Source organism: Loxodonta africana, chromosome 23, assembly GCF_030014295.1.
Source record: "Loxodonta africana isolate mLoxAfr1 chromosome 23, mLoxAfr1.hap2, whole genome shotgun sequence".
Taxonomy (NCBI): domain Eukaryota; kingdom Metazoa; phylum Chordata; class Mammalia; order Proboscidea; family Elephantidae; genus Loxodonta; species Loxodonta africana.
In genome coordinates, this window is record NC_087364.1 from 7,707,013 (window position 1) to 7,720,471 (window position 13,459).

General features: G+C 47.0%; 1 protein-coding gene across 1 annotated transcript in view; it reads left to right on the forward strand.

Annotated features, from left to right (window-relative positions):
- The first annotated feature begins 2,555 nt into the window (after window positions 1-2,555).
- EFNB2 (ephrin B2) overlaps window positions 2,556-13,459 on the forward strand; it is a 48,446-nt gene continuing 37,542 nt past the window's right edge. Inside the window, exon 1 of the mRNA XM_003413973.4 lies at window positions 2,556-3,250. Coding sequence (XP_003414021.1) covers window positions 3,129-3,250 — 122 coding nt within the window. The 5' untranslated portion in view covers window positions 2,556-3,128. The remainder of the gene's footprint in view (window positions 3,251-13,459) is intronic.

A 13,459-nucleotide genomic window follows, 5' to 3' on the forward strand; every position in this document is an offset into this window, starting at 1 on the left:
TTTAGTGAAAATTATAGTTTTGGAAGCCACGGCTATTTTCAGACAAGGCAGATAACCTTTACTTCCTCTTTTACTTGAGAGGATGTAGCGAGCTAAGAGGTCACAAATCTCACGAAGTTCGCTAAATACGAAGCTCTGTATTGAGATACTCAGTTCTTTCAAAAGATCATTAAGCTAACTTGGTTACATTTCAAATGAATTCCTTAAATGTTTTAAGTTTATTAAAAACTAGTCCTTTCTTTTATAAAGTTACCTCCTGCCCCTTCCTGTTTTTTCGGTCTTTCCTAGAAATCTTGCGGTGACTGCGAAGCAGCATATCGTCTATGAGCATTTTTGAAAAAATTCATTCTTCAAATTGAAGGCTTGTTTGAAACTAGCAATTATGGGGGAAAGAAGTTTTCCCTTTTAAAGACGTATTTGTAAAAACATGAGTGTTTATTTTGCACGTCTTAGCGTTTTCAATCTTAACAAACTAGTCTTTATAAAATTCTAACGCTCTCAGCTGAAATGGATTTACATGGATGTTTCAAAAAACTTATAGTTTACACACTCTAAAAATCCTCAAGGATTTAAAAGATTCACTCGTTGAAAAGAAAACGAGTGAAAAAAATGATCCGGTACCTTAACGAGGTGTTTCGCCACGTGTATTTTCTCATTTAAATTTAGTTGAGCGGATCATTTGGCTGACTAAAGAAATACAATTTGTAGGAATACTGTCCGGTGCTTCGGGTTTGAAACATGAAGAAATCCTGACGTGGACAGGATTTTTAAAACACGTGTCGTGGGTATACCAGCTATATTTTATTGTTTAATTTTTCTCAAGCTGTGAGTTTCACGGTTGTACTGTGCCTGAGTTCAACCGCGTCCTCCCTGCAGTTGGCTCTTTTAAAACATAATCTTTTATACTTTCTGATTGGATTAAGACGCCGCAATATACTCATTGCGGGAATTGCGCTCCCAGGATACGGAGCAGTAAAAATGGTCGCTAGTGGGCGCTGTGGGTCCGTGGAAAATCAGCGATTTGAGCTCGTCCTCCGGGTCCTCAAGGAGTTTCAAAGCTGTTCTCCAGGCAAGCACTTAACAGAGAATCCAAGTCATAAAGAATTTCCTGCTTCCTCTTCATCGGAGTCTTTTAAGCACTGCAAACAAGCATAGGCATCGACTTCTATGCCACACTCGGGCGTCTGTCCTCGTCCCTCTCCAGACCCCCGATCCCCCTCGGGAAGGCCTGAGCGCCCACCGAGGCTGGTGAAGGAGAAAGCCGTGGCTGGCTGGCGTTGGCGGGGACTGTGCAGTGAGAGCTAAGCCCGTGCTGCCGGCTCGAGACAGGTGTGGAGCGGAAGAGAAGCCTGGCGGGGAGACAGTGACCTAGAATCCGACAGACAGGGGAGGGCGAAGATGTTCACACCCAAGTGGAGAGCCCCTAATTTTCTGCTGCGAATTCCGTCGCCCAGTCCTTTTGAAGCCGTTTTGCATTTCCAGTCTCTATTGACTGAGGCAGGCTCCGAGCTGATTGCTTTGTCACAGAGCAAATTCTGAAACCCATCATTAAGGGGCATCGTGAGAAACTGCAAAGGGAGCCAGGCGCCTTGAAGGGTGTGTGTGTGCGCGCGAGGGGTGGGGGAGGTGTAAAAAAAAAAAAAAAAAAAGTCTTACAGAAATCAGAAAAAACCTTTCAGAAGGAAAATTCAAGAGGAAATCTATCGCCTTCAACTCTGCAAAAGTTAAAGTTTGCCCTCTCGTTTATCTGCGTGTTGACGTTAGAAATTTTGCCAGAAAACAGAGGCAGGACGGTAGGAAGAAAGGAATGCGCCATAGGGAGGGTCGCAGAGAGGAAAAGTGAGGCTTTGAGGGGTCGCCCCTTGCTTTCTGCCACGTTTTCCAGCCCCCACTCCGGCCCGTTCCTCTTTCTAAACGTCTTTCCCACCAGGGTCTCCAAGGCGACCTGGCGGAGGACCCGTGCTAACGGGTGGCCGGCGCCCGTGGGACGGTAGGGAGACTTCCCGCGTTCCGCGCCCCCTTCTGCTGCGCTCTGGGGCGCGGGGGGCCCGGGACGCGGCGCGGGGGCGGGGACTTACCTGTCAGCCGGCCGCCCCGCCTCTGCGCGATCGAATGTCGGCGGCCGAAGGACAGGGCGCCCAGCCAACCAGCGCGCCGCCCCGGCGAGGTTGGCCAATGCGCTGCGCGGCGCGGGGCGGGGCCGCGCGTTTATAGCGCTCTGACAGCGCGCCGGCCGCCGACTTTCCTCCGCGGAGACGCGCGCGGCGCCGGGAGCGGCCGGAGCGGAGCGAGCCGCCGTGCGCCCAGCCCTCGGGTCGGGGCGCGCACTCACCGCGCACACAAAGACGCGCTCAGCGTCCCGGCCGGCCGCAGCCAGCAGCTGGGGGAGCGGCCTCAGCCCGGGGCCCGCCCGCCAGCCACGACCGAGCCTCCCCTTTTTTCCCGCATCCGTGGGCCGAGGGCGCGGGGCGCAGGTCCTTGACGAGCGGCAAGAATCGGGCCGCTTCCTACGCGTCCCGGAGGTCCGCCTCGAGCGCCGAGCTCCCTCCTGAGGACTGGAAGATGGGATCGCGCCGCCGCGTCGCCCGCGGACTCGGGCCGCTGCCCTCCCCTCTGGATCTATAGTGGACGCCACCCTTCTCGGGGCGGAGCGCCCCCCCAGCCGAGCCCCGCGCCGCCGGCAGCACCCCTTGCCTCTCCGCCGGCCGTCTCGCCTCTTCTTGCCTTTTGTTTTTAAACCCCAGCGCGCTGCGCGTTCCTCTGCACGCCCGCGAGCGCGCCGCCGTGGATGCGCCTGGCACCCTGGCTTCGCACGCGAGTCGCCGGTCCGAGTTGCGTTCGGCGCGGCGACGCGGAGCCCCAAGCCCGCCGCCACGCCGCGCACCGAGCGTGGGCTCCCGCGGCTCCCGCCTGGCGCCCTGAGGAGCCCCCGGAGGGCGAGCGCGTCCCGAGGACTCAGTGAGCCGCAGAGAGCGGGCTGGGCGCGACGATCGTGCCCCTGGTCGCTCCGGATTCGCGGGGCCTTGCGTTGGTGCCCCTTTTTCGTGCCCAGGAGGATTGGGGAGAGCGGGCCCACGCACCGCCCCTCCGAGGTCCGGAGGTCGCGCGGAGCTGGGAGTGGTGTGGCCATGGCCGTGAGGAGGGACTCCGTGTGGAAGTACTGCTGGGGAGTTTTGATGGTTTTATGCAGAACTGCGATGTCCAGATCGATAGTTTTAGAACCGATCTATTGGAATTCCTCGAACTCCAAGTAAGTTGCGCCCGCGATTCTCCCCAAAGCCCGCCAGCGTCCCCCGGTCTCCGCGAGTCCCAGCCCTGGTCCCTACGCCGCGTCCCCTGGGAGGGAGGAGAGGCTCGGACGCGCCTACCGCCGCCGGGCCGCGCACATCAGGGGCCGCGCTGCGGAGCCAGGTTTTTTTTTTTTTTTTTTTTTGGAGCCTCGGCCGGCTCCCCGCACCACCCCCGCCGCCACATTTCACTAGGTGGAGACACCTCGCTTGGCTCTGGAGCCCGAGCGCGGGCTCGAAAGGGCGCCCTCCCCCAGGCACTCCCCGGCGCTAAAAGCCTCTGGCGGATCGGATGTCACGTCCGGGAAGGTGTCCGATGGCGATACCTGACCCTCGGTTCTTTTAGAGGACGAAGAACGTGATCACAAATAATCCCGGCCGAATCGGTGGGGCCGGCGGGCTCCAGCAGAGGGGTGGGCTGGCGAGAAAGGCGGGGATGTGGCCCTTCCGAGAAACGCGCTCGACCGCGCGGTCCCTGGGCTTCTCAGGGCGGGCGGTGGAGCCGACCCTCGGAAAGGGGAGCCCTTGGTTTCCCTGCGCCACCGGCGCTGCAGCGCCCGAAGCCCGCGCGCCTCGTCGTGGCGCCGCCAGCCCCAGGGCGCGCCAGGAGCTCGCCTGCTCGGTGAGAGAACTCGGGCGGCGAGCCCTCTCCTCGCCCCCCTGAACCCCCTGACCGGGGGACTTGCTTTAGGTTTCTTATCTCAGCCCCCGGCGCACTGGGTTGTTCATTTATAAATCAGCGGCTCCAAACTCTGCAGTCGAGATAGTCGACTTGATTTTAAGAAGGCATTTTCTAAAAGCTTAGGGTACTACCCAGTAAACACTGCTCCCAAAGCCTTGGCGTTTGGGGAAACTAACTGGGCAGAAATTGGACCTTTGGGGATCAGACTGTCACGTATCAAACGGAAGATAGGCAGTCCTTGTAGTGAGCGACTTTCAGTTTGGGTGACGAAAGTAATGTAAATTTAAGAATTTAGAAAATGCGATACATTCCTGAATATAAACGGCCATACTCGTAATTAATCATCTCTGCATGCAGTATTGTGTATTACCTCATTCTCAGGATACATTTCAGAAAATGTTTTGCAGAATTATGGGATTTTAGCTTTAGGAAACTTGGTAGAAGTATGGAGACATTGACTAGTTCTGAAGTGAGTCTTTAATATTAGAGACAAAATCAATGGCTTTATTGAAGTTCAGCAGGTCAGGCATGGATTTAGGGGTAAAGAGGCGAAGGACTGATTTAGAAACCGCATCGTAATTAAGGAATTTTATCCAGCCTTTTTGAAAGCGGTCAATTTTAAGTTCTCCAAAATACTAGCCAAGAATTCCCAATTAAACGGGCGAGAAACGTCACAGTTGTAAACCGGGTTAAACAGAAATTCTCGCGTGGTACCTGAGATGGCACTTTCAAACGCTGCTCGTATTTATGGTTACTTAATACCAATCTCCTTTCAAGTAGCCTAATCTGTATGGATTTTTTAAAGAATCAGGTGTTCTGTTCCCGGAGAAAGTACACCACGTTGGTGAGCTTTTGCCACTAAGCCCAAATTGTGAGGCACCTGGTGATGGCCGAAAGCGCCGGGCTCCGGACCTGCGGGCGGTCGCCAGCCCCCGGCGTCCAGGAGACAGCGGCCTTGGAGCCGGGACGCTGGCGGGGGAGCCCGGCGGGAGCGAGGCCCGAGCCAGTGCGCGCTTTGTGCCTACAGGGGTCACTCTTCCATGCGCAACGCTCGCGGCGCCAGGCCTCGCCCCCTCCCCCCTTCCAGACTGCCTGCTGCTCTGCTTTCCACTTTCACTGGTGGGGGCTCTCTCTGGGTGCTGGTGTTTTTTCTTATCAAGATTCAATATTTATACTTAAATCTAATGGAAAGGAATTCTCGTTAACCCTTCAGCGATTAACTCTGGATGTCCACCTTTCGTTATTAACTCTGCAGTCTTTGTGTTTCTGGGAGGGGAGTTAGAAATACCTTTTGAGGGAAAAAGATAGAGCAATATTTATTTCAACCTAATGTTTAGAAGTCATTCTTTTGGTAGTTTTTTCTTGGATGGGGGGCGGGATGAAAACTAACATTTACTCACCATCCTGAAAGTTTTTTTTTTTTCCTCCCTGTGCTCTGGTCAGAGATTTATAGACCTGCTGAAACAAAACTAAACTAAAAAACCGTTGCCCTTGACTCGATTCCGACTCATAGCGACCCTATACGACAGAGTAGAACTGCCCCACGAGGTTTCCAAGGAGCACCCGGTGGGTTTGAACTACCAACCTTTTGGGTAGCAGTCATAGCTCTTAATCACTAGTCCACCAGGGCTCAGTAGACCAGCTAGATAAAAAAAAAAAAAAAATAGAGGCCTGTATTTTGGTGAAACCTGCCTCCCGGCACTCCTGAGGCTGCAGTGGTGATTGTCCCATCCTCAAGAGGAGGATTTCTTTACAAATTCTCAGCTACAGTGGGTTGCCTGGAGGCTTCTGGATAATTTGTCCCTGGAAAAGGTCTGTTTCACAAAGTACACAGCTGAATTGTGCTAGCTTGAGGAATCAGAAAATTTCTTCCTGGGGGAATGATGTGAAAGACCTTTCTCTAAGTTTGGTAATGATCGAAACCCCTGGTGCAGTGAAGTTTCACATCAGTTCCTATGAACTGCAGAAGGATTCATTTGTAATGAAGCAATCCTCAGTAATTAGATTTGTTTCATTTGAAAGTCAGCTTTTTTTAGCAGGTGGTAGACACAGGGAGCTTGCAGCAGCTGTTTGAATACAGGGTCCAGAAAATCCTTTGTAAATTTACCACCGTCTCCATAACTACTTCAGTCATGCTGTCTGCTGCCCCCATCCCTGAGAGTTTATGGAATAATCAAAAGAAGTCTTGTGTGCTGCTAGGTTGTTCACATTGCATCAGTAGGGTCTGGGAAAGTTGGGTCAGTTGTAGCCATTTAGATTGGTTAAACTTTTTCTTTCAAATTCAACACAGAATAGCAAAACCTGGCTTCTACTCCCAAAGAACATTTAAGCAGAGCAGTTTTTTCTGGGCACGATGTTTTTAAAGCCAAAATAAAATATGCAGCCCTTATTTTTACACGAATTTCACTTTATAGTGAGCAAACCTGTATTGAGGTGGCATTTTAGAGGCAATGACACTGACTTTATTGAAAATTTCAGCCAGGCATTAGGTTCTCATATCAAAGGTTGCTGTTCCCTGTATGTCGCACACTACTTAGCTAACAAAGCATTTTTCTTTCCCCATGTAATTTTCCCCAACATAATACTGAGTTCCTGATATTGATTGACTTGGGGTGGTACAAAAGAATGGCTGGATAACATCTAGATAACCTGTAATAGATGGACTCCACAACAATCAGGCTCTGCATAAATACCGACCTGTCCGAGATTGATAAAATAAACTACAATGCATAAAAAAAAAAAGCATAGTCCTGTTTAAACAGCCCGTTCAATAACATATAGAAGCCAGCCTGCCTTCCATTGTGTCTGAAATTCTTATTTTTGTAGGTAAACAAGTGCACATTCACTGCTGATTGAATGGCCCCTTGAACTGTGCTCCACAGTTTGCGTTTGGGTTAATCTTGTCGGTTTTAATAGAGAGAGAGAAAAGAACAAAGCACCAGGGGTGGGAATTGTTAGTACTTTCACATCCACATTGCTCCCATTTTGTCAGGATGATAAACTGTAGGTAATGGACTGTCGTCCTTCCACAGGACAACTGAACCAGGCAGAGTACAAAGCCGCATCACACAACATGCTTGGTAGCCTCCTTGGCAGACGAGAGTTTATTTGGGAACCCTGTGTCTAGAGGACTGCACTTTTTAACCCCAACAATCACCGCTTCAAGCCTCAGTAACAGGAGCTGGAGGTTAAGATTATTTGTTAAGCACTTGGTTCTAAATCTTTCACAAAGCGAAGCTGTTGACACTTGTAGTGATGCAAAGAAATGCAAATGCTCCAACATTCCTAAATGTTTCGGATTCCTAGGCTCAAGTATGAAGACAGGTGCATTAGCGGTAGGCCCTGAGACCATCTGAAAGCTACATGTTGGCAGGACTGCTCCACAGCAGAGTCAGCCGAAGAGTAATTGATCCATTATTTATAGGGGTTATTGTGAGACTCCTATCTGTAAACTTTAATGAGGCAGCTTCTCTGGTTGGTGGATCAGTGTGACAGTTACCTTCAGAGGGAGACTGCAATAAAAGCAGCTCAGTCCCTCCACCTTGCTCTGGTGCCCTTTAGGTAGCTCACCGGAGCCTCAGTGTGACACGTAGCTTAGAGCAGCGTTCCAGAGTGCCTTCACTTAATGGGAAACTAGTTGAGATCCCAGCATGACTGCAGTGATGCGTCACAGAAATGGGAGTGGCAGGGAGAAGGGAACCCAGAACGTGGCCCCTAGTCACATCTTTTTTTTTTTTTTTTAAAGGAATGATTGTCTTTAACATTTTATGAAAACTTTAGTCTTCTAAAATATTTAATTGCAAATTAAGAAAAAAAGACAGCGCCCTTCTAAGAAAAATAGTGAGTGAAAATGGTACTCATGTCTGCCTAATCTGGGCCTTCCTTTGCTGCTGACAGAAAGAACCTGTTTTTCAGGTCACTTATCATACACATCTACATAGATTTGCTTATGAGCTCAGTCTTTGTCTAGTGGAGTAGAGCCTTAAATTGGAGTGTTCAGCTGTTTAAAATATTTTGATTAAAATATGCAGGATCCATAGAACTGTAGCTTCTAGTTAGGAATTAGCTCTTTCAGGGAAGAGCTCCCCCCGCCCCAACTCCTTTTCTGGGGGGAATTAGAATGGGGTTGGGGGAGGAATGTAAGAAGCAAAGAAGGATAGCAAATGGAACAGTGTTCCGAACAGCTTGGAAAAACTCCTGTGGCTTCATTGTCTCTCTAAAGCCAAAGAATACAAAGACATAAGCAATGCAGCCCTTCTCCCATGATGGAAAATGTAAACCGTTGACATGGCTCCCCTGTTTAACTTGTTTAATTCTCATTTTAAATTCAGTACTATACTGGCCGTGTGAACTCTGAAGATTTCTTTAGTAATCCATTTTGTAGTTCCGAATCAAAAACAAAGTGAAAGGGCCTGACACAATTTGCTTTTATTTTTAGGCAAATCAACCCCGACCATAGTTAATAAAGGGATTACAACCCAGGCTAGGTCTTTACAGATGTAATGTAAATCAAGGACAGAGCATAAAGAAACTGATCCTTTTTGATTGAAGTGTGGTAAAAAGGCATAGAGAAACTAGGAGCAGTAATCTGATCGTATGGCAATAAAACCACCATTTTCTGTCTTTCAGATAAAAATAATGTGGTAAATCCATGCAGTTCATAAGATGTAAAGGCAGATAAAGAGCGGAGCCATGGCAACATATAGATTAGCTTGATGTTAGAAATGACACGTCTCTGAAAAGGGTGTAAGAACGGAGGCCCTTGCTCCAGGCTGTTGGGTATTGTGAGAGGCACACAGACTTGGAAACTAGGATTAGAAGGTATGAAAGGCCTACTTGTGGCCTGGGATGGTTAGAGCAGTAAAGAAAAGCTGCTCAGTTCTTGCTCATTGGTGGTGGATAATATGGCAAAAGTAGATTTCATTGACTGCCTTTTTTTATATATTGAGATTGGAGCTGATTAAAAACTTCAGATCACTGCAGTTGTTCGGGCCTAGAAGATTTTCCTTTTTAACTCCTGGCCTAACAGGGGCAGCCATTCTGTAGGATTAACGGCACTTCTCTGGCTCTTGCCTTAATCTATTTGAGCTTCAGGCAGGGACACGCTGGGAAGGGACAGAGACCAGAGGGGTAGGTGGGGCTGGGGTTATCTGAAAAGAAAACAGAGACCTTTTGATTTCAGCCATCTTTCAGACCCAGCTCCATCTCACCCTGCATGGGAGAAGCAAAGATAAACATTACACATTGTCCGCCTCCTTCAGCTAGATAACTCTTCTGTAGGTTTTGTCTTTCCCACCCTGGAAAAACACAATAATATAAATAAAGGGGGAAATTTAGTTTTATTTCAAATGAGTAGTAATTTAACATGCCCAAACCAGTGGGCTTAATGTAGATGCTATATCACTCTTAAATGACTGTCTGAAGCTTTGAGTTGAACGGAATGGGCTGTGTCCTTGGAAATTACAGGATTATAAAAACGTTAGTGCCCCACAGCTTAAAGTTAAAAAAAAAAAAAAATCCACCATGCTGTTGAATCTGATTGCCCTCTATCCTGAGAAATCTTGTAAATAAGCTGGATTTTGTTTCTGCCGTCCACACTTTCCATTTTAGTCATTAAACAAAGTAAGCCATTGAGCCCATGATTGGGTTACCTGCAGAGTTACATCCGCAGTTTGTGAAGCCAGGAAGGAAATATTTGCTTTATTGCCTTCTATTTGCTGTTACAGAAAACTCTTAGCATTTCTTTGGGGGCGTCTGAACTCTTAAGACATTGAAAATACCGAAGCCTAAAAGGACTGTAAGTGTCTTTCCTGAGGGAGAGCATTTTGGGTGTGTTTTACAAAGGGGAATTCAGTGCTGTTTTCTTAACAGCAACATGCGGGCTTTCTAGATTGCCGCATTTTCTTCATGTTTTGGAGGTTAAAAACGTTTTTAAATTATTGTACATAGACACACCAAAGCCAGTGCCTGATGGGTTTGCCTTCCTTCCTAATTCAGTAATCTATATCAAAAGATCCGTTTTGTCTATGGGGATTCATCAAAGGGAAGGGACACCCCCTAATTTACAAGCTGGTCACATCCAAGCACCTTGCATTCTACGTTTGACAATGATTGCTAATGGCCTATTCAACTAAAGTATTGCTTGTTAACAGGGAACAGAGCATGATAAATGTCCGGCAAGCTTGCGGCCTCCTTCAGCTTTTCAGATGCAGACTGGTGCATATTTATGGCAGGCAAATGACAAAAGGAGAAGCTGAATTGCCCTGGCCTCCAGCTTTCTGTTAGAGCTAAGGTTAAAGTGATTAAAGAAATGATGCTAGAATCCATACCATTGGCTTCCTCTCCATCCGCCAGCGTTGGGCTTTCTGGTCTACCTGCGTTAACGTATTTCAGAAGGATTATAGATGAGGATGGTGGATCCGGTGCACACCAGTGAGAGGGGTAGGGGATCAGTTAGGAAATGTTTTCCATGCACACTGAATGTGAGGTGGACCTGTTTCTCTTGTTCTAGCAGAGAACCAGCAGTGCCTCTAAACATTTTAAAAATATTTTCCTTTCTCTATATAAATCCAAATATGTACTTTTAGTCCCAAAGCATTTTGTGGTTTGGTGAATGCATACTTGCTGATTTGAAATAAAGGAAAAAAAATAAAAAAAAAAAGCCCAACGGAGAAAGCTCCAGTAACGGAAAACAGGTTGTTTCAGCCCTTCTTTAGTAATTATGTAAACAATGGGAAGGGAAAACTGGCAGTAGTCAAGTATTAGTAGTTTGCGATTACCCATTCTCTGAGGCATGAATAGGTAAACTCTGGAACTTCACAGCGGCGGGTATACATTCAGAGGGCCACGAATGAACAATGGGTGTTGTGCCATACTTTGAAAACATCATTTTTTTCAGCACTATAAATTCCTCATGCTTCCGAGGTATAGTGATTTTAAAGATTCGGGTTCTTTGCGTCCAGCTGTAAGTTCAGTATTTGTATTGCTCTTGTGACCCTTAACTAGCTGCAAGTCCCATTGCCCCTAAAGCGTGACGCTGTGCATTTCACCTGCACCATCCCTTTACATCCTAGGATAGATATGAGTGCTACCCGGCTTTTTGAAACCAGTAGGAGTAGTGTGTTTTTGTGTTGGAGGAAAGTAAGTGATTGTAAACACCCCCCCCAAAAAAACCCCCGGAAAACCAAACCCGTTGCTGTTGAGTCGATTCTGACTCATAGCAACCCTATAAGACAAAGTAGAACTGCCCCAGAGGGTTTCCGAGGAGCGGCTGGTGGATTCAAACCGTCGACCTTTTGGTAAGCAGCCCAAGTCTTAACCACTATACCACCAGGGTTTCCTAAGTGATTATATAGCCCTAAACTTTTAGCTTGCCTGGTAGTTGTGTGTGGTTTAGTTTGGGTGCAACTCCCTACTGTCAGCCTCCATTCCTGTTGTTCCCCAGTCTACGGTCCCTGCCGAGTAAATACCTAATCTGTGTGGTTCTCATACTCTCTGCCTTCCAGATTGTTCTTTAAAATGATTTCCTCAAGCCTCAGGTATTATAGCTGGGGAACTGCTTCAGAATTCCTTCAGTCCTTTCTCTTTCCACCAGCCAGCCTGGCTTACTGTGTGGCCTGAAAACATTCGCCCTCAGTCAGAATTGCCTCATGGGTGAGCTGAGTAGGGCAGCTGTGGTTAAGGCCAGCTCAGAATGTATCTAACTGCAGAACAAGTCAGAAAATGTCATTTTTCATTTAACCACCGGAGCTATATTTCGGCTACATTTCAGGTAAAAATAAGCTCTTACAGGCCTTGAATTCACCTTTTCCTGTAGGAGAAGGACTCATTGTAGGGGACCGTCCAACAAAGTTCGCCGTTTTCTATTAATGCGCTCCTTCTCTTTATGATATAGACCAAACTTAGTTGCCTTAAATCCTTCCTCTCTAATCCCAAAGCGCTTTGTAGTGAGAGATGTTGGGTGTAGAAAGAACATTTTACACTGCTGTGTCATGATTCATATGGAAGTCTTAAGACAAGAATTTTAGGACATCGGAATCACCTGGAGGGATTGCTGGGCCCCACCCCCCGTGCTTCAGATTACGGAGGTCTAGGGTGGGACTTGGAAATTTACATTTCTAAGAAGCTCCCAGGTGACACAGTTGTGGGTGCTTCTGGTCCGGGAGCACATTTTCAGAACCATTGCTCTGGATCAGTTTTTCTTGAAAACTACTCGATGTTTGATCATCATACATTTAAAAGCCACATTGTGATCTTGAAAGAATCGTGTGGAACTTTTCCTTACTGCCTCCTACCCCCGTTCTTGCTTTTTTTTTTTTTTGTACACAGGATGGTGAATAATTCATTGATTCTTTCAGCCAGCATTTATCAGCTGTTAGGCCCGTTACTAGGATCCGAAAATATAAAAAAGAACAGTCTCTACCCTCAAGTAACTTAAATTCAAAGGCTGGTAGAGGGAAACCCTGCTGGAATCAAACACGCTGGGAGCCAGGGTGCCATGGTGTGGCGCACAGTAGGAGTGTTCACCCTGGAGAAGGGATGGCGTTCATCCTGGAGGGAGGTGGTAGTCAAGAAAGCAGCCTTGAGGAGCAGAATCTTGAGTTTTGAAAGACAACGGACATCTTTAAGCAATGTCACAGTGGATATCTGAAAAAAAAGAGTAAGCAAGTCAAAGTATTAAATTTCAGTTAAAGGTAGCCGGCGTCTATAAAGTGTATATCTATAAACATACTATATCCTTTCGTATATCTGCCCGTAATACCTTGGGGACAGTATTTAGCTAGCAGGTAAAAGGGCAATATCCCTGCCATAACGTATTGATCTTAGCTTCCTTTATAAAATAACTCACATGTCAGAATTAGTGCTATGAGTCGGAATCTACACGACAGCAATGGATTTGGGTTGTTTGGTTTATAGGATCGCCGCAAGTCAGACTTGATTTGTGGGATTTTTGTATTTGTTTTCAAAATGAGCATAATGGGTGGGCAAAGCAATTCAGCATAGTGGGGAAATTGCTATTTTAGTGTAGTTAAGAGGCCATCCTTTGAATTTGCGTGTGTTCAATCCCAGATTGAATGTAACTTTGGGATCCTCTGTGTCTCTTTGTATCCTCTGTGTCTCTCAGTAGTCCCATCTCTAAAATGGGGTCAATAATGTAACAGTGCTAAATAAAATGATAATAAAATTGTGGTCAAGATGAAATATATTTACAGAGCTTAGCTCAGCTATTAATAACAGCTGACATTTATTGGCACAACAAACCAATAAATGTCGCTATTACTAATCAAGATTTATTGAATATCTACTATGCGTCTGGCTAGAGTCCTCTTTGCTTTTCACATACAAATACAGAATAAATGAAAATTCTCTGTCAATAAAGATTATAACAGAACAGTTTGACCTTTTGAACTCTGATATTATATTTCACTTTGTTTACCTACTAAACATACTTGTTCTCTAAGATTCGTGTGAGCCTTATCTGCTGTATAAT